We start from the raw sequence: 26994 nt of genomic DNA on the forward strand, positions 1-26994 counted from the left end.
GTGATTTTTATTTTTGGACAAACGAGGAGACTGGAGGTAAATTATCCCTGGACTTTTCTGACCTGCTCTGCAGCCTTAATCTTATCCAATACGTACCCTCACCCACCCACTATAAAGGGCACATTTTGGATCAAGTTTGGACTACCAACATCCCAATTTCGTCTATTGAGCTTATGTCATGCATATGGTCAGACCATTTTCTAATTAAATTCTTACTCACAGGTGTGACCCCATCTAAGCCTCAACCTAGCACTGGCAACCTTTCCAGAAATGGGCTTGTGTTAACATTGACTCCTTTTGTTGTTCTTTAGCTAACTCCCTGCCTGACACGGAGGTCAGTTTCCATAGACTGGAGGAGGATATTCAGAACTTGTTGACTAATGCCAGTGACTCCTATGCTCCCCTCCGAAGAACTAGACCTCCAAGGCCTCATGATGCCACAAAATGTTTTGCAGAGGATTTGAAGTCAGCTACATTGGAATTACGCCATGCAGAATGCAAGTGGTAGAACAATTATTCCACTGATAAAATAATAAAAGTATCACACAAGCTAAATCTTTCTTCTTTTCAGACAGATTTATCAATTCAACTAAAAAGTCAAAGGAAATCTTCAAAATTGTAGACAAACTGTCCAATACTGACAGAATTACTCTAACAATCAATCCCACGCAGAACTCATGTGAGGCCCAGAATTCCTTTTTCATTGATAACATCGCTAACATTAAAGCCAGTATCCCTCCCAGTCTTTCTGCTATAACCACTTCTATTTCAGATTGCAACGTGGCCACAATGTTTGTCCTGCCTGCTATCAGCAGAGAACGCCTTACTGTCCTCATGATTAAAGTAAAATCAGGCTCTCCAAACGACTCCTACCTCTCCCAACACAAGATTCTAAAAACCGGTATTTTTCGCTTTCTTGGCCCAACCCTAGCCTTTCTTAACAAGTCACGGCTTTGTTCCCACCTCCTTTAAGGAGGCGACTGGTATCCCTTTATTAAAGAAAGATGGTGATGATCCCACGATTTTGAAAATCTACCGCCCGATATCCTTACTTCCGTAATACTTAGATAAGGTACTTGAGGCCCATGTAGCCAACTGTATTTGCTCTTTTGTGGAGGGAACTAACTTTCTTGACCTCACCAAGCGGGCTTCCGTCCTGCTCATTCCACTGAGACAGTCATTCTCTCTGTGGTGGATGAACTTTATGAAGCAGCTGATAAGGATATCACCCAAGTGCTGGTGCTTCTTGATCTTTCGGCAGCTTTTAACATGGTCGGCCATGAAACTGTGGTCGATCGAGCTGAGGCCTCCGGCTTTTGTGGTACTGCACAAAACGGGGTCAAATCCTTTCTGACTGACTACTAACGGGCGCTCAGGCTCCACATTTTGCTCTTCTAAGGGCAATCTATCTTGCAGTGTTTCTCAAGGTTCCTCTTTGTCTTGTTTCGTCTTTAATTTATACACTGATCCGGTGGTGCACTCCCTGAATCAAAGGAAGGTCAAGATCTATAACTTTGCGTTTGACTTACAATTGTACTTTACCATAGATAGTTCCTTGGAATTTGCAACTTCTTTCTAAAACACAATGTTATTTATTCAGGAATGGATGAATGACAATTAACTCAAACTTAATTCCAATAGGACAGAGATTGTTATCATTAAAAATAAGTTTAACTTATGTAGGGCCTCATTCTGGTCAGTAACCATGAGCTCCCCCCAATTGCCCAATACATTCAGATAAGAGCCTTGGAGTCCTGATCGATGCCAACTTGACCTTGAAACCTCAACTTGGGGCTGTGATTTCTTCATGCTTTTTTCAACTTAGGAAAATCAGAAAGATCATTAAAGTTCTTTCCTCTGAGGCTCTTACACAGGTTATCATTGCACTGGTACTTTCTGGCCTGAATTATTCCAATTCCCTGTATTTCGGCCTCCCCAAGTGTTTAAATCACAGACTTCAAATGGTAAAAAAATCAGGCAACAACCTTGTAACTGCCATATTACCCCCTTACTGAGGAATTTGCACTGGCTGCCTTAGAACAGTGCTCCATCATCAAGGCAGGGTGCCTTATTTTTAAATCACTTCAAACTGGCAGTCCCGCTTTTGTTTCTGCCCGTATAGAAACACACACTCCTAGGCGTAATCTGAGGTCTTCACCTGTCAATCTTCTTACCATCCCTCGCTTTGAAAGAAAGACAATCAATGTAAATGTAAATGTATTACGACTTATATAGCGCACGTATCACCCGAAGGCATCAAGGCGCTTGCCTTGGGAACCCGTCCTGGCTTTTCCCTGTGAGATAACCCCTACTGGGTATCCCCAGGGTGAAAGCCAGGCATCCCGCCGCGGGTGGGCCGCCGTAGTGGAGATTAAGCAACTATTGCCCAGAGCTGCAGCGTGGGACCCCATGATTAGAATAGGCACCGAGGTGAGAATTATCGAGTCCGTGGACATTTTGGGCTCAGGACCCTGCCGCGTCGGGAATTGAACCCTGGTCCCGGGCCAGACCTCTGCATCAGGGTCTGCCGCTCTAATCAGTGAGCCACACTCCTCCACAATGGCGGCTCCCCGCATGTGGAATGCTCTTCCTTCGGAAATCAGGGTTACGTCCTGCTACATTGCTTTTAGGATGCTCTTAAATATGTGGCTTTTTAGGCTAGCATATGAGAAATGACCTGTCGCAAACTTTGTTTCAGTTACCTTAGCGCCATGAAACTGACCAGTGTACGGGTTCTCTAGAAATTCTTTTGACATAGCATAACGTAAAGTGCTCCAAAGCTCTTGGGCAGAAATTGCACTATATAAAAAGAAATAGTACAAGGATCACAGTGTGAGCAGAGGATGGGCAGCGGAACAACATTAAACAAAATCAATTCGTACTTGGTCCATGCACCGGAGTAATAAAAGGAAGTGACATGAGGATTATGGAGGCAGCTAAAAAGAATGGCAATTCAGCCAACACATGGTAAGTAATGGGCGGGGATCCAAGCCCTTAACTGTATACAATCCCCCTCTCAGCAAAAGCACATGCAAACTGTTAGGCGAGACCTAAAAATGAACACTATGGGTCTGGAAGTAAAGATTGAAATATTGTGGGAGCAGAGAAAAATGCAATTAATAAGGAGAAAGGATATATTTATTACATTAGAGACACTGGAATGTTAAGAAAGATCCCAATTTTAGATGAACCCCACTTTAATTTTATATGGTCGTCAACTCTTTATGTTCACCTTGGGTTTATGTTTTGGATCTCCTAATGTACCTGTTTTGGTCAGGGGTGGTCCAGCTATACATCATGTTCAGAGGCGAGTTCTGCTTCTCCCGCAAGATTCGTTCTGCCAGAAGGAAGTATGTTGCAGTGATGTGATTGTATAAGTTGTATTCCAAAGCTCTGGAAAAGAGAATGGGTAATGTTTATTTGCCATCAGCAAGTGAATGGTTACAGAACATAGCAGTTTGCCGCTAACAAAAGAAGCCTGCCCAGCAGAAAAAGAGATATTGTGTTCAACTTGCAAGAGTCAATATTTAATATGATCCTATTAAAATAGGTGTTTGACTTCTGTCAAACTATTCAGGCACATTCCAATGATATATCACACAACCATATCATTGTCACCCCTAAATTTTAGTTGTTTTGAACCTTAGTTCCTCAGGGTGCGGTGCTGTGGCTAGACCTGGACTCACCATTAAGTACAATCCCCATAAAACCACGGCTCTGGGATTGCTTATAGAGCTAGACGGGTTGAGTTATCTTCAGTCATCCAGCCCTGAATAAGTGGTACACATTTTTCTTTTATTAAACACATGATTTGTTGTGAAACAGAAGAAAATGTGCCTGTAACAGTTAGGTTGCAGTTTTGTAGAGTCACGTGGTGTTCAATCTCCAGGCAGTCTATTGTTCAGTCCAGGATAATTCTTTTTGGTCAAAATCTTTGTTACTATGCCTGGTGTCTTGTGATCATGCTCCCCCAAAGCAAACAATGCTTTGAGACACAGACTCTACCTTAAACTCTGTTTTCCCACATGAGTATATTCATGATTTTTTTAACTTTTCCAGTCAGAGCAGAAAAAGAAGACCTACATGTGACTCTATAATGGTATAATCTGCAAAACTATTATTACAGGAAAGTAACTTTTTCAGTTTGCATCAAGCGTTGTAGAACACATACTGTGCACACAGTAGACTAAAACAATACTCTTAATACCCAAGGCTCCACATTATGGTAAGCAGTAACAGTAATCGTGAATAATTAAAGCCCTCATATAGAGTTGGCTGGTGGCTAGCTACTCAACATATTTAGAGCTCTCTTTCCCTCCGCCTGGTGGAGAGAAACAAGTTACTTACCTTCGGTAACGCCTTATCTGGCACGGACCATAGCTAGTCCCAGATTCCTTACCTTAGAATTATCCCGAGGCGGCATACTGGATCAAGCAACTTTTTGCAAGCAGTACCCCTGCGTGGCGGTAGGTGTCATCATTTGGCTCCACGTGGCATTGTTGGAGTAATCAGTGCCGGAAGTGACATTCCCGGTGCCTAAATAGGTGTCACCTAGGCGCACTGACGTCAGTTACTTTTTGCGACTTTCCACACCAGAAGCCTGGAGCCATGAAGTACACTGACCACTGAAAACTAGGGACTTGAAAGGGGAAAGCCCTGTCCCTAGAAATCTGTTCGCATAGCGGGGAGGATCGGTGTGTCGGTAAGGGATCTGCAGTTAGATAGAGTCTCTACCAGATATGGCGTTACCAAAGGTGAGTAACTTGTTCATCTGATAAATACTCCTAGCCGCAGATTCCTTACCTTAGAATAGATACTCAGGCAATACCTCCTCGGGGGTGGGTCTGCGTATCAATTTCAGTTGAGGAAGTCCTGCAGGACCAAAAGGGGAAAATGGATCTGACTGTCTAGACAGTAGTGTTTAGAAAACATGTGCAGGGTAGCCCACATTGCTGCCTGGCAGATGGCCAGGACCGGAACTCCACGAGCTAACACAGTTGTTGCAGCTTTTTTCTTCTTCTTCAAAGAGTTTTATATAGCGCGAACTAGACCCGAGAAATCGGGTATCAGAGCGCTTTACATGAGCACCACTTTCGTTTGAGTGATCAAGGAAAAACCCATTTCCAGTGAGTCTGCAGTCAAGTTTGGAAACAGTTATTTGCAGTGTAATAGTTTTTAGCTTCAGAGACTTCTTGCAGTGATGTGCCATGTCTTCTTGCATGCCAACTATGAATGACAATTTAATATATAGCTAATAGTATTGAAAACATGTACCAAATGTCAATGTCCGCATCACTATTACAACTGTAAGCAAATCATCAATGAATACTGCTTGAAACAACAACATCTTGCTAGAGGATATTTCAAGCTGTCATCCAGCCAAATGTCACTGAAAAATAAATATTTACCAAATAAAGCATTTAAAATGTACTTGCAGATCTGACACAAGTCTCCTGATGGTGAAAGAATTTAGTGAGGGGTGGGGTGTGTTGATGCACTTGGTAATAATTTGTGAGGGGATCTGAACCCAAAAATGTCAAAGAATGACCCACCAATTGTGGACTGTTAGTGCTACTCAGAAGATAGGTCTGAATAAATTGAAAACTAATTTAAGGTGAAAAAAAAGTGTACATTGGTAATCTAACTAACTGTAGGATGCAAGAGGGGTGTAATATATTGGAAAGAAGGGAGTGTCATAAATTGTAGGAGTATGGTTTGATATGAAATTCATATTTTCTTTCACAGGAATAGCACAATGCTAGAGTAGTCCACTGATAAAGATGCTTTTGGAAAGTTAGAAAAACTAAAAATGTCGGTCAGCAGGGTAACAGTAATCAATAGAGACATTAGAACCAAGTCTGCTATGAATAAAAAAAAAGCTTTTTTTTGCTCTTGCATTAGTTAAAATAGTTTTGTCCATTCAGAGGTGACCTGGATTTGATCAGTCAATGTCTCAGCCGACAACCCTTTATCAAAGGGGAAAACTGCAGTGTTAGACTAGGGTTCATGCTCCTTGCATGTTTTGTTGGGTTTATAATCTTGGGGTCAAAGTCAACAAGCTGATTCTTACCTGTAAACAGCAGTTGCAAATCAGTGTCAGTTAGGACATGTTCATCCCATGCTGGATCAGAACTGTACTGCACCTATATTCCACGCTGCCTGTACAGCGTGGAGGTTATGTTCTTGCTGGAACTGGAACAGAGTTGCAAAGGTGAGTAGTGCCTCTAGTTGGACCAAAAGCTGTAATATTTACCAGCACCGTCATTAGGCATTCTATAGTCTTCAAGTGTATTGAATCTTTACATCCTGAAAGTTGACAATCATCTGTGTAGCCACAAAGGCCAATACTTTGGAGTCCTGGCATGGAATTTTGATATTACTGTCATGCTTAGTTTTTCTAACTGGAAGCATTCTTTCATTGTGAAAGGAATATATTAAACGGTAGAACCATCTTCAACCTTTTGCATTTTACTTTCCTGAATACTGTCACAAAGTATAAAAAGCAGAGGTTTACCTTGTGTTTTACATAAAACCGTGAACGTACAAATCCAGTTACGTGGCCATATCTCTCGATATACAGCCCTACAGAGAGTACAAAACCTCTGGAAACAATGTGACAGACTTTCTTCAACCACTCCCAAAAAAACTAGCTATGGGGCAATTTTGTTTTTTTGGCCATACCATGAAGCATTGGAATTTAGTGCCAACCCCCTCAATAGCTATTACTTGATATCCTGTCTCAGTCTTTTGGCTAAGATCAAGCGTACTTATCTCCTATTTTTTAGATTTACTTATAGTCTTAATATTCAGTATGACCCAATGCAGATTGCATGATATCTTCTCATTCAACTTCTCAGTCTATTGTTGGCCTATTCTGCGTGTCTTTTATATTTATAGGAGTTTATGTTTCAAATCAGGGTTGGCATTATTGAACCACAACTGTAGATCACAAGGTACATACAGCACCCTCGAGCTCTTCAAACTGACTAGCACAGTGAAACAAAATATTTCTTTACCACTAATGCCACAGTACAAAATATCACCAGAAGGAGAAAAGGGAATGGAATTAGTATTACAGGACTTACTTAGGAACAGAGTGATAAACGTGATGCGGGGTTCCTCAGGCAATAATCCGATCCTCCCTATATTAAAAAACAGTGATGACCCCCATTAAGGAAGATGTTTGGAGGTTTGAGATTTTTATTTACAGGCACTAAAAACACAATTAGACCCCTTTCCGTTGACACCAACCACCACTTTCATAAAATACATAGCTGAAATATTATTTGCCAGCACCAACATACCATGCTTCTGACATCATTACCCTATCAAACTTCCTTGGTACACAAGGCCACAGGGCATTTCCCACTAAATTGCAATTTGTTCAACAAGAGGTTGCCTATTTAGGCACCTCCTGTTAAAGGGGGAAAGGAGACTTGACCCACAAATAGTGAAAGCTATATTGGACAATCAACCCCTTAAAACACAACAAGCACAAGCCTTCCTGTGTATGGAAGGCTATTGCAGACAATGGATACCCTATTATTCCATTCTTTCCAAGCTGTTGCTAAACCTCACAACTAAAGAGATTCTTGGATACAAAGTGGATCTGTATGTACCTCACTCTTTAATATACTGTTAAAGAAAATGCAAACTCAACATTTGATAAATGCCAGACTAACATTATGAGTTATGTTTGTTCAGTTCTCCTATCAAGGCGGTTCACCCATAGAGTCTCGAACTGGAGTGGAGACTGCTTTGACTGCAAGGTACCGGTCCTGCCGAGCCTTATTGACTCCTATTACTTGCTCTCTGCAGGAGTTGGTCGCCCAAAGGGGGCCAGAGTAACTGAAAACGTTTTTAACGTAACCGCTAACTGTGGTAGCTACCAATGCTTGTTTGAGACTGGATTAAAAAGCTGTGATTTACAATTTGCTTAATAATTTATATCTCCAGAACACTTGGTGGATTTTGTTCATTTTGGGGTCTAAAATTCATTAAAACCATGTTGTAAATTGGTGTCCCTGTTCTTTTGGGTCATGTTTATTTCTTATGTAATTGTTTTGATACTTCTAAATGCTTTGTGCTTGTTCCTTTGTTAAAGCCTGACTGTGTGAAGCCACAGCTACCAGGGTTTGAGCTAAATGTAACAAACAAGACTGACTGGACCCAAGACAGATTAGTGAGTTTATTACACAATGAGTTCACAGAACCACACCATAAATATTAAACCACTTTCCTCACACTGTTGGCAGTGGTGGGATCCAAAACCTTTGTCTAGCAGTACCATACAATTAATAAGTCTGAAACCTCCAAAAAACTGCCACATTGATGCTTAGAAGGAAGTTCTTGTAATTTCCAACCAAGATGCCAAGTTCTAAAGTCTCCTAAGTACGGTTTCTTCATGGTCTGTGTTTAACGGTCTTAAATCTAGAATTATCCTGAGAGACCCATCTTTCCTTGTAATCATGAATTATATTCAATAGACTTTTAGGGGCACATGCATCAAAGTTACAATTTGCGATTACCAAATAGCGGTTATTAAGGAATCGCTATTTGGTAATTGCAAATGCCTATGCATGTAGGAATTGCCCAAAAATGAGTAGTTTCTGTCCTGTAACTCCAGTTCTGTAGTAGGGGTATCTCTGTTATAGTCATAATCTAGTGAATAGTCCCGCCCATGTGCGTGGATCCCGGAGGAATCAAAAATAATCTCTTAAAGTGTCGAAAAATGCAGAACTACACAGACACTTAAGAGAGAATTTAAAGACAGATAATGCAGCCTATATCCACAGGCTACACTGTCCAGTACTTCAACTAGAAATTCCACCAAAAATCCACAAACAGCCAAGCCTGTCCAGATTTCCCTTGCTTTAACAGCAAAAACCCTCTGGAATGATAGAGAGAAAGACCTGACAGACTAGCCCATAGGCTGCCATTATGTGGCTCAAAACAGGGTACTGTGCCTTTAAGAGAACCTTCCAGAACTTCACAGTATCCCAGAATGCACTGCAGGTCCCTTTTACTTTCAGTTCTTTTTGAAGGCGTAACACGCCAGACCTGTAGCATTCTTACATGAATATCTCTCTCCACCGGGGAGGTGGGCGGGTGCTTATGACTATAACAGAGATACCCCTACTACAGAACTGGTGTTACAGGACAGAAACTACTCCTTCTGTAGTAGGGGATCTCTGTGTATAGTCATAATCTAGTGAATAGAATGGCAAGCCCATCCCCACACCAAAGCGGCGGTGGAGAAAAGAGAAATAACACCACTACTGTGCGAACAGATTTCGCAGCGAAGCCTGCCCAGCCTGAGCGTCTGCCTTGGCATCAGTGTCCAGGCAGTAATGCTTAGCAAAGGTATGGACCGACTTCCAAGTGGCCGCCTTGCAGATTTCTGCAATTGGAACATTACGGAGCAAAGCAGTTGTGGCAGCTTTGCCCCTGGTGGAATGAGCCTTAGGTTTACCCCCCAAGGTCTTACCAGCTTTTTGGTAACACAACTGTATACAGGACACAATCCACCTAGAAACGGACTGTTTAGAGGTAGCAAGACCTGTCCTGACTGATCCATAATTGATGGTCTGACCTACGAATATCCTTGGTTTTATCTAGATAGAATTTCAACACACTTCTGACATCCAGGGAATGCAGGGACCTTTCCGCTGGAGAGGAAGGATTCTGAAAAAACGTAGGGAAAGTTATGGTCTGGTTAACATGAAAGTCAGATATAACTTTAGGAAGAAATTTAGGGTGAGTACGCATAACAACCTTAGCAGCATGAAATACAGTATAAGGTTCTTGGCAACACAACGCCTGAATTTCACTCACCCTGCGGCCGATGTAATGGCCACGAGGAACGCCGCCTTCCAGGATAGGTGCTGCAACGAAGCCTTATGAATAGGTTCAAAAGGCTCCTTCATCAATCTGGACAGCACCACATTTAATTCCCATGAAGGCGAAGGAAGCCGAACAGGAGGGAACACTTTCTTCAAGCCTTCCAAAAAGTCTTTGATCACAGGGATCTGAAAGAAGGAAGTCTGTGAAGGGCATTTCCTGTAGGCAGTCAAAGCAGCCAGATGAACCTTAATGGAATGGACATTAAGGCCAGACTGCGCCAGATGTAGAAGATATGGAAGGATGACATCTTCCTTACAGGTCGTCGGCTCATAGTTCTTAGACTTGCACCAGATACAAAACCTCTTTCACTTGTAAGCATAGGAAGTCCTAGTGGAAGGTCGCTTAGCCTCCTTCAGTATGTCCATGCAATCTTCTGGTAGATTCAGATGGCCATATTGCACTATCTCAGGAGCCATGCCGCCAAACTCAAAGACGAGAGGTTGGGGTGCAACATCTGCCCCTCGAACTTCGTGAGAAGGTCCGGCCTGCACGGCAGCCGTATGTGAGGAAGGAGAGACCGGTGAAGCAGGTCCGTGAACCACCACTGTCTCTGCCATTCCGGGGCAATCAGGATCATCCGTGCCCTGGACTGGGACAGTTTGATGAGCACCGCCGGAATCAGGGGAATGGGTGGAAAAGCGTACAGAAAGCTGTTCGACCAGTTGATCCATAGCGCATTCCCCAGCGTCCCTGGTAGGTAATACCAGGAGGCGAAGTCTCGGCATTTGCTGTTTTCGGCGGTGGCGAACAGATCTACGTCTGGAGTCCTCCACCATGCGAAGACTTCTCCTAGTACTTCGTCGTTTATGACCCATTTGTGGTTTTCCTGGATCAGTCTGCTCAGTGCGTCTGCCTTAACATTCTGCACACCTGGTAGATGGGTGGCCGTTATCGTCAGTCCTCTGGCCAGAAGCCAGTGCCAGATCGCCTGCGCCTCCTGCGACAGAGTGCGCAATCTCGACCCCCCTGCTTTTTGAGGTAATACATCGTGGTCGTATTGTCTGTCTGAACAAGCAACGAGTTGGTCCGGAAAGACGGAAGAAAGGCCTTCAGTGCCAAGTGAACAGCTCTGCGTTCCAGGAAATTAATGTGGTACGTGGACTCCATCTGGGACCACGTCCCTTGAATCTGTAGGTCTCCGGAGTACGCCCCCCAGCCGTGGAGAGACGCATCCGTCACAATAGTCTGCGTGGGAATGTCCTTGTGGAAGGGAACCCCTCTCAGGAGATTCTCCGCTGAACACCACCACTTCAGAGACTGAATAGCATGCAGAGACAGTCGTATCTTGTCGTCACAAGATCCTTTCCTCTGATCCCACTGATCCTCCAAGCACTCCTGCAATGGTCTCATGTGCAGCCGTGCGTGTGGCGTGAGGAAGATACAAGAGGCCATCGACCCCAGTAGAGAAGACACCGTCCTCACTGTTGTAGATGGAGCGGTCATAAGAGCCTGAGACTTCCGAAGGAGTGATAACCGTCTCTCCTCCAAAGGAGACACGCTTGCTGACAGCATATTGATGGAGGCTCCCAAGTACTGTATGCACTGGACCGGAGTCGGGACAGACTTGGACATGATGATGTGCAACCCCAGCTTGTTCAAGAGAACGCACGTCTTCCGGAAGTGCGCTTGAGCTTCCGAGAAGGAGGAGGCCTTGATCAACCAATCGTCCAGGTACGGGTAGACAAACACCCTGTTCTTCCTTAGGTGTGCGGCTACCACTGCCATGCACTTCGAGAATGTCCTGGGCGCTGACTTCAATCCGAATGGCAGTACTGTGTACTGATAATGATTGGCGCCGACTTGGAATCGCAGGAACTTCCTGTGTTTGTGTGCAATGGGCACATGGAAGTATGCATCCTGTAGATCTATGGCACACAGCCAGTCTCCCTGTTGCAGCTGAGGATAAATCTGATGCAACAACAGCATGCAAAACTTCTCTCTGCGAATCCACTTGTTTGCTTGTCGCAAATCCAGAATGGGCCTGAACTCGTTCTTGTCCTTCTTGCGGACCAGAAAGAAGCGGGAGTACAGACCTCTTCCTCTTTGAGACAGAGGTACGTCTTCTATCGCCTTTTTCCTCAACAGGATATCGGCCTCCGCCTGGAGCTCGATGGAGGCGGGCCGGTGAACCGAAGACTGTATCCATTGCAAACAATATTCAGCACCCACTTGTCCCGAGTAATTTTTCTCCACTCTGCCAGAAAAAATTGGACGCTTCCCCCCACCGGAGCGGGTAACGGATGAAGGGGAAGTAACAGCTCAGGGTCGAGACCCGGCCGCGCCCTTGTTCGCTGTAGAGGACTGCTGACCTCCTCTACCCTTCTGGCGTTTCTGGAAGGGCCTCCGGAACTGCTGCTGTTGTTGCTGCTGCTGTCCCGAAGCCTGTCCTCGCCCTCGGCCCTGCGCCCCGAACCGTCTCTGGAACGGGCGGTAGGCTTTCTTTTCTTTGGGCTTCTCCAAGTCCACAGCCGTCAGTCTCTGCCTCCGCCTTCATGCGGGCCATCTCATCAGCCGCATGTTTTCCGAACAGGGTCTCCCCCGAGAAGGGCAGATTAGCCACTCGCTGCTGGGCCTCCGGCTTGAGTAATGTGAGCCTGAGCCAAGCATGGCGTCGCTGGTTGATCCCATGACAGTAACCATGGGCCGCCAACAGGGAACCATCCGCAGCTGCGCTGATAACCTGGTTCGAAACCAGCATCCCTTCCTTCAGGATCTCTAGGAAATCCTCCCTCTTGTCTCGTGGCAGGAGTTCTGTGAACTGCTGGAGAGAGTCCCACAGGGAACGATCGTACCGTCCCAGCAGAGCCGTATCGCTAGCGGTCTTCATGGCTCTCCTTATCCGGAGGCACGGTAGAAGACGGAGAGGTAGAATGTTGTTTTCTGGCTGCCGTCACTATAACGGAGTCCGGAACCGGGTCAGACCTTAGAAAAGCCGGTTCGGAATCCGGAGCCCTATATTTCTTCAGCAGACGGGATGGAGCAGCTCTCGTTACTGCAGGCGTAAGGAACAGCTCCTCCGCTGGCTCTACCAAGCCTGGCACGAGCGGCAGCAGAGGGCGAGACAAATGTTTCTTGTGAAGTGTCTCAAAGATCACGGACGTCGTAGGTGTGATTCCTAATTTCGCTGCACCCCTCAGGAGAACATCCTGGAACGTGCTGATGTCATCCACGGGAGACACTCTAGTCCCCGGGGAGTCTGACAAGGTCGGGGAGTAGGACCTCGTCCTGGAAGAGCCCGTGCGGGACCGTGATCCGCGCCTCCTGTGGCGCCGTCTGGACCTCGTCGAGGATCTGTGACGACTGCGCGACCTCACTCTCCGTCCGGAGCGGGATCGCGACTTCCGTGGCTTTGGTCGCCCTGCCGGTTCCACTGGGACAGGAGACTGTGGGGCTTGGGTGGTCCCCTCGGCCGAGGGGTCCCCTTCGGAGGAGTCGGGTACCTGGGCAGGGAAACCTTCCTTGGAGGAAGCGGTGGAGGCTTGTCAACCGGCAGCTGAGGTTGAGGCTGAGGCTGCGGCCGAGGTGATAGAGGTGGAAGAGGCGGCGGGGTAGGGGCCCGCGGAGGAAGCCCTCTCGGCAAAGGAGGCGGAGGAGGAGGCGTCACTGTCCCCGGCTTAGGAGTGGTATACACAAGGGAGTACACCAAGCCCGGTGACCCGCCCTCCTTATCAGGCTGGGATGTGGGAGAGTCTCTCCTAGGCACTTGACGCCTGGCAGACTGACTCCTGGCACCCGAACTCCTTCTGCGCCGTTCCTGCGTCGAAGAACGGCGACCCGACGGCGAAGGTCGGCCCCTCGACGTCGAACTGCGCTTCTTCGACGGTGAACGCCTGTCCCTCGACGGCGAACGCTTCCGCCTCGACGGCGACCTCCATGGCCTCGACGTCGATCGCTTTCGCCTCGACGGCTTCCTGTGCCTCGACGGCGATCTCTTCCTCGACGGCGATCTCTTGTGCCTCGACGGCGATCTCTTGCGCCTCGACGGCGATCGCCCCCTCGACGACGATCTTCTCCTTTTCGCCGACGGCGAACGGCGGTGTCGCCACGACGGCGAGCGCCGACGCCTGGCCACCCGTCGACGTCGAGTCCTCGACGACGACGCCGCCAAGGACGACGACGAAACCGTCACCGGTGATGTCGACGGCGGTCTGTTCAGATCCCTCGACGTCGAACGTCGACGCCGCTTCGACCCAGAGCCCTGGGGAGACGGGTAACAGACTGTAGTCATCCCTCTCGACGCCGTAGTCGGTGCAATCGACGCCGACGGAGAATGGGGACGCTTACTGGACTTCCTGCCAGTGGGGAGCCCCCCAGAGGCCTCAGCACTGGCAGATGGAACCTGCCGAGATCCACCTCATGCTTGCAGTCTTCTCTCCTCCATGCCTTGGAGCCTGATCTTCTTTCTGTCTCTCAGGGTCCTGGTGGTAAATCCCTGGCAGATCTCACACTCATCAGGGTTAGGAGAGGAGGGAAGGCAGAGGATACACACTGCATGTGGGTCAGTCTTGGCCTTCTTCCTGGAACACTCCGGGCATTTGTCAAATAATGCAGGCATATTCGACAAAAAGACTGCCCCAAAAGCACACCAAAGAAGAATTAACCAAAGTACTTTGAACAAAGTACCAAAAAACACTTGAAAAAGTGAGAAATCACAAAAATAAATCCCAAAAGGGAGAGCTCAATGCTCCAGGGTCCTGCTAGCAGGAGCCGGAAAAAAGAACTGAAAGTAAAAGGGACCTGCAGTGCATTCTGGGATACTGTGAATTTCTGGAAGGTTCTATTAAAGGCACAGTACCCTGTTTTGAGCCACATAATGGCAGCCTTGTCTGGCTTGTCTGTCCAGGTCTTTCTCTCTATCATTCCAGAGGGTTTTTGCTGTTAAAGCAAGGGAAATCTGGACAAGCTTTGCTGTTTGTGGATTTTTGGTGGAATTTCTAGTTGAAGTACTGGACAGTGTAGCCTGTGGATATAGGCTGCATTATCTGTCTTTACATTCTCTCTTAAGTGTCTGTGCAGTTCTGCATTTTTCGACACCTTAAGAGATTATTTTTGATTGCTCTGGGGTCCACGCACATGGGCGGGACTATTCACTAGATTATGACTATACACAGAGATCCCCTACTACAGAATGTGTGATTCCTTAACATTAGCTATGAGAGAAAAGAGCCAACGGCGGATTCCAATAGCCCCACCTCCTCGTGTGTTCCCCAGGTAATCAATTGGTAGTGTGTGATGAATCAGTGTGCACAATCAGCTCCGGCACCCGCCGTTGTGGGATGCCAACTGCCAGGCAGATATATACAGCATTGTCAAGTGTCACGCTTCAGACGTGACGTTAATGCATTTCAGTGTGGTGTTCCCGCATCACCGCACTGAAATGCATTGTCACGCATTTTTGCCTGTGACTGCACTCTGCTCTGACAGCGCGGAAACTGGCTGGCCACTCACCAGGTGCTAGCGCGCGCTGGCGTTCAGACACCTGTGTGAGCCCGGGCCGCAGCAGAATTCACTCGCGGCCAGCAGCAGCACAGTTAGAAAACAATTAAACATCCCCTTTCAGTCAGTGTGCTACAAATGTTACAATCAGCCCTGGCGCCTGCATTAAAATTTCCGTCGGCTGCGCGGTAGTACAGTGAGTCACTGCTTCTGACTGCCCAATTACAGAGACCTGGGCGGGGCCTGACGTTAGCAGTCGTTGCATTACAGGCTGTGGCCCCGCGTGAATGTGACCTTACGAGTCCTGGAACAGGCAAGGTTAGTTATAAGCGGAGCGAGGCCGGGGACTCGACTGCAGTCACTGATCAAATTTAAAATATAATCAACATCATGATCCTGTGACGACTGGACTGAGGTCCTGAATAATCATGCTCGGGTGGCGCGGTTTGCCGCCGCCGGATGAGTCATTGCGGTAGGACTGGAGGCGGCCTGCAAATATAAGTAAGTGCCTGGCTGACCGAGCCGCTTCTCATTCTCACCAACTCTCTCAGAAACGCTACTATTAATTAGCAGTGACAGACTGAGCGAAAGCTGGTAGCACTCGTATTCACTCTGCTGCGGTAGACTTGGGGGCTGTTAGGTCCGGTCAACTCGCTCTGTCATGTACAACATACTCTTGTACATGCTGCATTCCGAGATTCATGCGACGTCAGTTACGAGAGTGTGTAATGATTTGTTGCCCAAGGAGTGCTGCTGAGACTACCGCCTGAAACTTTTGCAGGCCACCAGCACGCGAGCAGACCGCAAATGAGACATGCGGTGCGTGTTTTGTATGGCATGATCGGGCCTTTGACCTGGCTGACCCCGGAACCAAGGCCGAGGTACTGGACAGACTTTGGGTTGACACTGTACTCCTCTGGTGCAGAGTGATGTCCTCCAGTTACATTTAGTCTGGGGGAGGATGGAGGCTCGGGGCTGCTGAGCGTTAGACTGCTGTTGCTTCACTGATTCTGGGTTCAGGTGACATGGTGTCACGACTCCAACAGAGGGGAGGGGAGAAAGCCTGGAAGTTAAGTGACTCCTGAGGTGGGCGGGGCCGGAGTGCGAGCAGGTGGCAGTCTTATGAATTTGTTACTTTCCTTTCAGCGTCCACTACTACTCGCAGGCTGCCTGTACCCAATTGGTCGCAGTGCTCATCAAGCCACTGCCCTGCGACCGGACCTGCTCGGAAAGGAGAGCTTGCATTAAAAACTGAAAGTGTCATCACGGAGATTGCTGCGTGTCTCGGTGAGGTATTAGTAGTTTTGAAATTTACTGTCTGACAGACACTGAGCCTGTAGCTTCACTCTCTGCTCTCCAGACTCAGGATGGTGCTGCAGAGGGCTATGTAGGCTCCATTCAGCTGACTCTTGATTTATTTATTAAAGCACTGAATAGAATTTAAATACAATTTGGGGCCCTCTCCGTGCTGCTCTGCTGTGGAAGAGATCGCGCTCACACTGCCTCCCAAGCCCTGGCCCCCAGGCAAAGATTCCCGTCATCTGGGCATTCTTCACCAACCCTGCCTCCATGTGTGTTCCGGGAATGGTCTCGGTACATGTGTCCGTCCAGGCGAGCGCTGTGCTGTACTATCTTGAAAAGGCACAGCAAACCATAGCCTGTGACTTCTCAATGACCTGTAATGGCAGCTGCGAACGAGGATTCTGCAGACGGTCTACTCTTTAATGCAGCACTAAGCCTTAAAGATAAGAGAGGCCCAGCGACTGCTGCTATCAGAGCAACACCAGTTTTGGCGATGGGCAATTTAGCAGAACCCCGTAGTTGGGAATGTTGGTTAGGGGCTTTCCAGAAGGGGCTCTCAATCGGTGCTCATAGAATGATGTCTGCAGTTGGAGGAGTGACATATACCTATGAAATGCTGCAGGCAGTACTTTAAATAAAAACATAGAAACATTGCTGCTAATTATTTTCCACAATACCTATTTCCTCCTCCAAAGTGCAGCTGTTCCCCAATTAAATATTACAGCATTGCTGAGAAGTGCAGATGCTCTCCCTTTTAAATTCAATTCCTGCAGGTGCCCAGTTACAGCAATAGTCTACAAGAAAACGTTTGGATTTATGGATCACTCTAGGAAGGTTTAGTTGCATTGACTTAATGCCAATTTTACACTGAGAGAACAATGTCAATTATCTGGCCTAATGTAGTGCGAGCAGGTGTAAAGTGTAGGATGAGAGGAGATTATGCTAGTGTATGAGATTGTTTTGTAGGAGGAGTTGGTGTTTTGGAGGAGTATGTGCATGGGGGAAAGCCAAAGAAGGATGTGGTATTGCTTTTGGCACCTGTTGAGGAGAGGAGGACTTCCCTTCCATTCCTGGTACTTTGCAGCAGTTTTAAGATATTCTTAAGAGTTTCTCGTCATTCAAATGGGTGTAGTTTCTGAAATGTATATATTTCCCTCATCTCTGTTGCTTGATATTTGTTTGCGAGAAAGTGCCACTCATAATCGTTGAATGTCATTCATAATTACATTCAAATTCTGAAAATGTCACACATAGCAATCTGAAACCTTGGCAGCTATGCATCCCGAGACTGCACAGGAGGAGGTTTTACAGGGGGACGATTGGAATCTTTCTATATTTTCAAGACAACGGTTATCGTGTATAAAGCACTACACATCTCCTTTCAAAAATATGCAGCAAAACAGATCAACGTATCTGAGAGCACCAGAAATCTGACTCAGTGCCCTTCTGTCTCGCAATTCCAGATTTCACGAAGGTGTCCACTCACACAACCCTTCTCTGAAATGCACAGTCTAGCAAACCAAAAATAATGTATTCGATTCCCTCAGAATGCTGTTGAGCAATTTCACAAAAGTTGCATGCTAAATAAACTTCAATATCCGTTTGATGACTGTGTTCCTATGTTCTTGCTCCTGTACTGAACTCCTTGGGTTCTTTACCAGCGTCCGCGCAAAATGTACATTATTTGTCATGATTCATTCTTTCATCATTTTTGATGAAGTGTGCTCATTCGTCAGAGGACGTGTACGTTACAGGGATACTTTACATGCTTTCTTTTTCTTTGACCCTCCCAGCACATAAAACGCATTTTCAAATTTGCAAAGAGGGAAGCTTCTGCCCCTCATTTACACATTTATAGTCGGAAAGGATGCAACTTCACGAATAGTGCACTTTCCAACCCAGGGAAAACAATGTTGTTTAAAGAGAGACGAGAAAACAAAAGTAGCGCTCCACTGGCAATCACTGTGAAGCGGCGCTAATGTGTTTAGGTGTGAATAAATCAATCTGGCCACCTTGCACCTGTTCTGAATTGCTTTAGTTAGTTGTTTTACATATTTTGAATGTTTTATTTCTTTCCACCCCGAGGCTGCACTTAGAAATTGAAAAACGTCAGACAAAAGAGGACGTTTCCAGCAGAAGTGTTTTTCTTTTTTGGATCCATTTCACAGGGAAGCAAATACACAAAAGGAGGAAAAGAAGGTAATACCGGTTTCATGCCTGTTCCAAAAGAGAGGAATTCACAGGACACAGCAAGAAACCCAGTGCACTACGTCAGAGGCCTGAAAGATAGTAGCTCTGCTGTGAAAAAATAAACTGAGCACACTGTAGAGATCACTGCTCGAATTTTACACGATAGTGACGACATAAAATGAAATATTCGAGTGCCTGGCCTTAGATTGCAAACACGCAGTGCTAAGCTCACCTGCTTGGCTTAATTTTGCAGTGCGCATTCATCTATAGAATCGATTGGTCACCCCTGGACATGGCAGCTTACTTGTAGCACAGAGCGGGAAGCACGGCCCTGGAGTGGTGCTCAGCATGCCATCAAAACATGTGCAGGGACACTACACACACACATCTGTACCAGGCGCGGTGCGTCCATTGGGGCGTGGGGGCGTAGCCCCCCCGCCCGCCCGCAGCTCCCTCGACGGTTTACAGTTCAAAGTAAATACGCAGACACCAAGGCAGGCGGGCCTCAGGAGAACTGACATTCCAATCATCATGTCAGTCAGCATGACATCACATCGCCCACCCCCTTCAGAGTCTGAAGGGGGTAGGCGGGGTGGCGTCGTGTTGACTGACATGATGATGTCATGTCACCAGGGCAAGCAACACAAGTGCACATGAGTGGGGACGGAGGGTGAATTTTTTACCCGTGCCCACGCATGCGCACTTGTGTTTGACTTTTTTGCGCATGCCCATTAGGAGCCCTTTGGGCTCCTAATGGGCGTGCTCCAGGCGAAGAGAAACCTGTGCCCCAAGCGCCAGGATTGGCTGCGAGGGGCTGACAGTCCCCATACGTGCGTGATGTGAGGCGCCAAGGGGTCGGTGAGCAGAGATGGCGCGGACCGGTCCAGCTATAAGGTAAGTTTCTTTTACTTTTTAAAATTAAATTACTTCATATTATTTCATTCCCCGGAACCCGATCCCCCGCGCAACACCCCCCTCAGCCGCGAGCTGCGACTGGGTGCCTCTGGTATAGAGGTCGTGGCTGTGCTGAGTTAATCTTTCACATTTTAGTGTGTGCACCGTTTACTGTATGTGGGGGATCTATATTACATTTTACCGCATTCTGCTTTTAATTCATTGGTGAGAAAAATTATTTAAAAACACTACTGATTCCGAGCTCTATCGTTGGAGTAATAAATCTAAAAGGTGGGCATTTCCTGTTTAGCTGGCACTTCTCCTGCGCATGCATGCGTTCAGGGGTGATGTCAAAGTCAGAGTGCTACTCAATTTAGGAAGGACTTTAAAGGGAAACTTCATTTTACATGTTGTAAGGTCTACTTCTCATTGCGATAATAATTTTACGCCTCACCACTTTCAAATGTCACCAGCCGCCTGTACTCAACTTCCTGCCTTCATCTTCAAACCCCCCCCCCCCCCCCCCCCCCTTCACAATTCATCACAGGTCGGGGTGGGGCCAGTACAGGGAGGATTGCTAACCCACCTCACCCTGTAACATGCTGTAAAAGGGTGGTGTGCCTTAAATGACATTGCCTGATTGACGCAAAGCCCCAGGCTCTGCAGGCTTCTGGATGAGCAGGCCCGGACTGGCCATTGCGGGCACCGGGCAATCAGCCCGCAATTGCTTTGCGGGCTGATGACATCACAGGCCTACGGGCGGTGTGAATCCTCAGCCTGGCAAATGCATTGCAGCTGGGTTATTAATACGCATGGATTTCTGTACATAACAGAGCCGATTCCGAATGAATGTTCACATGAACGTAAGTTTGGCTAGGGGCAAGAGCAGCCCTTTGTCAGCACATGTGAACTTGTGTGCTTATTTTAAATTTTTTTTTCAAATATGAATTTCAATTGTGCCAGAAAATGAGAACAACGAAGCCCCGACGCCCATATAGGGGAGCCACCCATCTGTGTAGGAAAGCTACTGGGAGATGTCTAATTTTCAGAAAAGCCGAGGCTTGAGAGAGTCCCATCAGTGCCAGCCGACCCAGGGCTTAAATACTTCAGCCATCCCCCCCATGGCACTTAGAGGGCATTCTGGGTAAGAAAGGTTAGTGGGCTTTCATGCAAGGCACACCATTCTGGACTCTCCTAGGTACCTCCAATCCGCTCAATGGCTTCCGTAGTCACACTCGGCTGTAAACACAAACGTCTTCATTGACACACTACGTAAAACTTCTTCCACGTCAGCTTAAGGTGATTCGTCCTCCGCGTCAGTTATGCTGCATTTTCCAAAGACGATGAACGCTCGACGAAAGCTGCTTGTGTTACCACCACTCGCACGGTCACTCGCGCTCAGATGTAACTGCACACGCTTCCTCCACAAACGTGCCGGTCTTTTCAAAAGATGCTGCAGAGTTTCCCGTAACTTCTATTCACAGTAAGCATACAAAAGTCCTTTTTTAGAATCTGATCAGTGTTAATAATCAATCGCTCCGTACTTCCGATTATCTTGTAAAACAGTAGCGAATAATAAATGAATTTTGGCAGCTATATATATATAAATAACGGACCTTAAATCTCATGAAACGGTTCCAAAATAGTTTGTTTCACACGTGGGTTCTTTTCCGGTGTGTGTGTGCCCATCGTCGCCAGTAATAAAACGAAGATCTCGATGTAGATTGCTAGAAGTTTCTTTATTCACACAACACCGGAGAGGCTTGTGGCACAACAAAGAGGATGGCTTCAACTGGCATCAGCAAGACCCTTAACATTCTTGCTGATGTCATACAGCACTCTCAGAGAATGCAAGATTTAAAGGTGAAGATACAATACTATTTTTCAGTAATGTCTGGGTTCCTACGTTTCTGCAGGACGGGCCAAATAGAGCCAAATACTGCAGTCACCTTCATACTGAGCTTACGGCCATATGTATCAAAATCCTCTTTTATGATTCTCAAATAGCGATTTTTTGCGAATCGCTATTTGAGAATCACAAAATGCTATGTATGTAGGATCTGCAATAAATTTTGCGAATCCTACATATTTTTTAATTGCAAATCTGAAATTGCGATTCGCAATTAAGGAATACCTCCCCATTCATTCCTTTGGGCCTAGAGGCCCATAGGAATGAATGGGAGGACATGCTCAATTTGCGATTAGCAATTAGAGAATCGCAAATTGAGAATGCAATTTCAAGGGTGCAAGGGTGTCAAAAGGACACCCTGTTGCACCCCCGGAAATAGGCATGGGTGCACATACATGCCCTAAGGGTATGTATGTGCTTCACATTGCACTTTGAAAAATGCAAAAAACGTGCATTTTTCAAAGAAATAGCAAATTACCACCTACTTGAAGTTGGTGGTAATTTGCGATTCCTTAAGGCCAAATTGCACTTTTTTGGTGCTTCTTACATTGCTTTTATGGAATCGCAAATTTTGCGATTCATTATTTTGCAGGCAGATTTGCCTTCATACATACCATTTAGCAAAATTGCAATTGCAATTTTGCTTGATACATATGGCCTTTAGTTCATTAGATTCTACCTTTTATATTGAAGCCTGTTTAAAATAGAATGAAATTTCATTATGCACCACAGCTTGGGAGGTGGCTCTGGGTGTTTTTGTATAATCGACAAATAATATTTATCTCTACAACTGAAAGCGTCTCATAGGCATATGTGTATATTATTTTTGTAGACTATTTGCAGATAATAACATTGCCACATACTTGTGTCCTGCTTACCATGGCTATTTTTTTCGTCAACAATTAGTGTTTTGGGGGAAACAATGAGCGAGTTAGCAATGGATGGGAGGAATTAAAGAAATTTTACATGGCCTTGCTGAATATGTCAAACATTTGTGATGTAAAAGGGATTAAAGATCTAATAAAAAGGCCTCCATTTTACCCAATGCTGCTAACCCCACCCCCGGGAATGATTGACTGGAGACTTCATACTCACTCCTGGATAGCTGCGCGGTCAGCGATATTCCCGCAAATCATGGCCTGGATGATGACTTCGTGCTCCTCCTCTGAGACGCTCTTGTAAGATGTGAGGGGTAGTGGCAAGCGGCTGGCTGGAGATGGGTCCACGCCCTGCAGCCATGGGTGCGCCTCAATCTCTTCCAGGGAAGCTCGCTCTTTGGGGGTACGCCGCAACATCCGCGAGATCAAACTGCAAAGAAGGAAGAGAAAGAAACAGCACACAGGTCATAGCATATTCAGAAAACAGCAACTGGCTGCCTCAACTCACACATGTCTGTCACATTCTTGATAGCAAACTGCTAACAATAACTCAATGTTCTATAAAGAGGCTTTTAGTCCAAGACCACAGAAACGCAACTCAATCTAAATTTGAGACTGACAAAATGTCCTCATATCTGGATTTTTCATCATCATATGAATGTTCTCAGTATGAACCTCTTCCCTCCAACTAAATTAAATGGCTCCCTTGGACAGCAAGAAAGATGTGAAAGTAGTACAGCTAATGGTGGCTTGACTTCTTAACGGGTTCTTCGTTATTTCAATAAAAAAGGTGTAACCCTTCCTCCTGAGTGTCTAAACATGGGCTTCTTTGCTTCATCAAATCCTGACATTAAAAAAGAGGAACCTTTAATTATACAAATGCCATATAAACTTTTCTTCGGCTTTAGACAATGTCAATCAGAAGCAAATGTGGGACAAACTATCGAAATGGGGCATCTACCATAAGCTACTTTATTTCTGGAGATTGCTGCACAAAGAAATGGTTTAAAGCAGAGGTGCCTTATGGTGCCCCTGAGTTTTTGACTCATACATCTTGGATTCAACAGCACATCTTGAACCCCACCACACGTTTCTCCCAACGCTAGGTAATAAACCCATTACTTACTTAGAATATGCTGACAATATTAATATATTCTCATTAACACCATCAGGGGCCTTATTATAGAATGTGCTCGGGGGAGCAACACGCATGTGTGCCCGCTTTGTACGCCCCTGGCACTTTGCTATTACGGAAGGGTCTGCAGATGCTTGTGTGGCCTCTTCTGTAATACAGACAGCACAGGCGCACATGCACCAGCCCCATCATTAAGAGGGTGTTCCCTCCTTTGCATGGGGGCATCAGGTCCGGACTGGCCATTACGGGCTCCAGGCCATCCCCCGGTGCGTCACAAGGGTGGGGGACGGTTTTTGGCCCCTGGGGGCCGTTTTTGTTACAGGGCCGTTTTTGCAGCGTTGCTGCAAAAACCGCCATGTAATAAAATCGGCCGAAAACCGGCCCTGGCAAAGAGCGCGGTCACACTTCCATCCCCCCGGGGGGGGGCGGCCGAGCACTTTGCCAGGGCGGTTTTGGTTCCCAGTCCGGCCCTGGGGGGCATGGACCCATTGAAATGAGGAAATCACTTTGACTCTCGGCCATATTATGGACTCGGGTGCACAGACAAATATGCCTTTAGGAGATGCACTGAGAGTGCACCCCAAAAATATGTTGCACTTTCAGTGCAGTTCTCTGGAGGTGAGACAGGGAGTTCCATGGACAATCCAGACATTACCTTGCAGGGAGGTGCAGTCACTCACTGCACCCACCTGAAAGAGGATCTCTCGCCTCTCTTTAAAGTGCAGGCAGGTTGCCACCTGCACAGTTAAACACAGAGTGACTTTGAAGCAGCCGCTCCGTATTTCACTTAAAAGCACTGCCCCCAGGGCAGTATGAGTTCCCGGCTGCCCTAGGGGAAGCACATTCACGGTAATATGGCTCACTTTCCCCGTTTGCACATGCCGCACCTATTTAAAAGGTTGTTGCAAAAACGGAGAAAGTGGGCTGTATATGTAATACGGCCCCAGGTCTGCAAACCCAGTTATTTAATCCAAAGGATTTTAATCAAAAGGACAACCTAAGAATCCACCTTCAGCAAGACTCAGACAGTTCTAAGGTGGAAACTTGATGATAACTCCACAGACCCAGTCATCACTTCTGAATATCTAGGGTTAGCAGTTGACAATAAAGTTTCCTGTTTACATCATATAACATATAAAAAAATTAAAGCTTATATCATCACAAAATTAATTAAGAGAATTTTTGATATAGATGGAGGTCGGGCACTTAGTCGGTCCCTTAAAGTGATCACCTCAAATCTGACACCAATCCAACTATATGCCTCTATTATTTCCAAAGACAAAACAATTAACAAAGCCAATAAAATATACATAAGATCTCTACTGAGCCTAGGTTGTTCGACCCAAGTAAGGCTTGAGGTATCCCTACCGTCATAATTTGAAGTACATGACAGAGGAAAAATAAATTATGTCTGTGACTGTATCTCGACCACAGAGAATAACTTAAAGTACTTAATTTGTGAAAGAATAGGAGAAATTAAAAATTTGAAATCAGCTTTGAGCCTTGAGCTATAAATAAAGGTGATTACAGATAATAATCTCCCCTATCTATGCAAGGTCTGAATACTAAAGATGTTGCACAGCAATAGCAACCCAACTGATTTGACTATCTTACGGCCTAAACATATGCGGCTTACACAATCAACACATAACAACAATACTACTCAAGAATATTTCATTTCTCTACTGGAACCTGTCTGCAAAAACAAGTGTTTTGGATTTCACCTTTTGTGCATCCCAATAGCCCAATTTGAAGGATCATGGAATACACAGTGTTTACCATCAAAGGCCAGACTTTGTGACTATAAGGGAAAGCCTATCAAACACATCATATGTCTCTGTTCACTATCACTTGATTTAAGGAACAAATACTTAAAGGCAGTCTTTACAGCAGTTCACAGTCGGATCATTAGGGACATAATAAAATACTGCTTTACTTCCCAGAACTGCCAATTCATTGGTAGATTGACAAACTTTTTAGATCTAGCGTACTGTAACCAATGGACTGGTCAACTCTAAATGCACAGATGACGCTCTTCGAGTTTTTATCAGAATGATGATTTATATGTTTGTACTGGAATTGTTTTATTGTAATTGATATTTTTCTATTTCTATATAATAAATGATTACTGACTAATAGAAGGGGATTGAAAACATTTTATGGTATTTAGTTATTTAAAAGGGCTTTTTAAATGTTTGACCTGCTTAAAAAGGTGTAATAGCAACCTAAAACATAAAACTCAAAAGTGAAAATTACACTTAGGGAGCCAAAATGTTTTGTGAACCCACCCAAAATTACTAGAAACATTGTTTATTGTGAAAGGAAGAGAAAGGGCTGGAAAGAATTCTGTCTTGATGAGCATAGTTAATCCGAGCCAATATATAGGTTTGAAAGAAAAAACATTATACTTACTCAGCGCACTGCTGGGACATGTGGTGGGGTATCGTGTAACGGCAGTCCATGATCATTGTGAGGGTCTCACTGTCGTTAACCTCCTGGAAGGGTGGGTGTCCACAGACCAGCATGTAGAGAATAACTCCCAGGCTCCAGATATCTGATGAGAGGGAATGAGATAAAGAGTTAAAGGGCTTCAGCAAAAAATGACAATGCAATATAGCAATACAAAAGCTAGCAAAAAAGGTAGCTCAAAATGAATGTCACCTAGTGAATTAAGTCAAGTAGCCACAGAAAGTAAGCAGCCCTTCAAACTCAAGCGCTACATCACCAAGCAATGATTTAGCTTGAGACAATTATAATGTAGGCTACAAAATGAATGAAGATACCAATACTATGAGATGATTTTCACCGGTTACAAGGTTTTAATTGGAAACTATCCTTTTAATTGTGCCAAAAGCAGCAAACCCTCTCCCACTCATAGACCAAGACAATGGAAAAAAACAAATTTGTTACAAACTAATGTTATTATATGTAAGTGGATGCGTGCAGCGTTAGGTGGATCATGTTGAGGACACTGAAGAAAAGAAGTTGTATATTTCAACAGGAAAATACTGCAGAAGATTATATTTAATGTTTTTGATGTTCAAAGTTTGCGAACTACAGGCCGATCTCCCTGCTACAATTCCAGGCCAAGGTCTCAGACAAAATGCTCAAGACGCCTCACCAAATACCTCAAAGAGCATTAACTCCTCAACACCACTCAATCTGGTTTCAGACCAAACCACATCATGGAAACGGACCTCATCGCTTCCACGGATAACATCTGCATCATTCCTGATGGAGAAGACATAACGGACCTCATCCTCTTGGACCTCTCCGTACCATTTGATATGGGGTCCCACCACATCCTCATTTAAAGCTTACACGACATCAGAATCCAAGGACAAACA

At 45.7% G+C, this 26994-nt stretch overlaps 1 protein-coding gene across 2 annotated transcripts in view; it reads right to left on the reverse strand.

Annotated features, from left to right (window-relative positions):
- LOC144798336 (serine/threonine-protein kinase MARK2-like) overlaps positions 1–26994 on the reverse strand; it is a 282100-nt gene that overhangs the window by 58126 nt on the left and 196980 nt on the right. For both annotated transcript variants that reach the window (XM_078669166.1, XM_078669167.1), the window contains exons 3-5: positions 26060–26201; positions 22730–22942; positions 3265–3393 (exon numbers count right to left, since the gene is read on the reverse strand). In XM_078669166.1, coding sequence (XP_078525292.1) covers positions 3265–3393; positions 22730–22942; positions 26060–26201 — 484 coding nt within the window. The remainder of the gene's footprint in view (positions 1–3264; positions 3394–22729; positions 22943–26059; positions 26202–26994) is intronic.

Source organism: Lissotriton helveticus, chromosome 12, assembly GCF_964261635.1.
Source record: "Lissotriton helveticus chromosome 12, aLisHel1.1, whole genome shotgun sequence".
Classification (NCBI taxonomy): domain Eukaryota; kingdom Metazoa; phylum Chordata; class Amphibia; order Caudata; family Salamandridae; genus Lissotriton; species Lissotriton helveticus.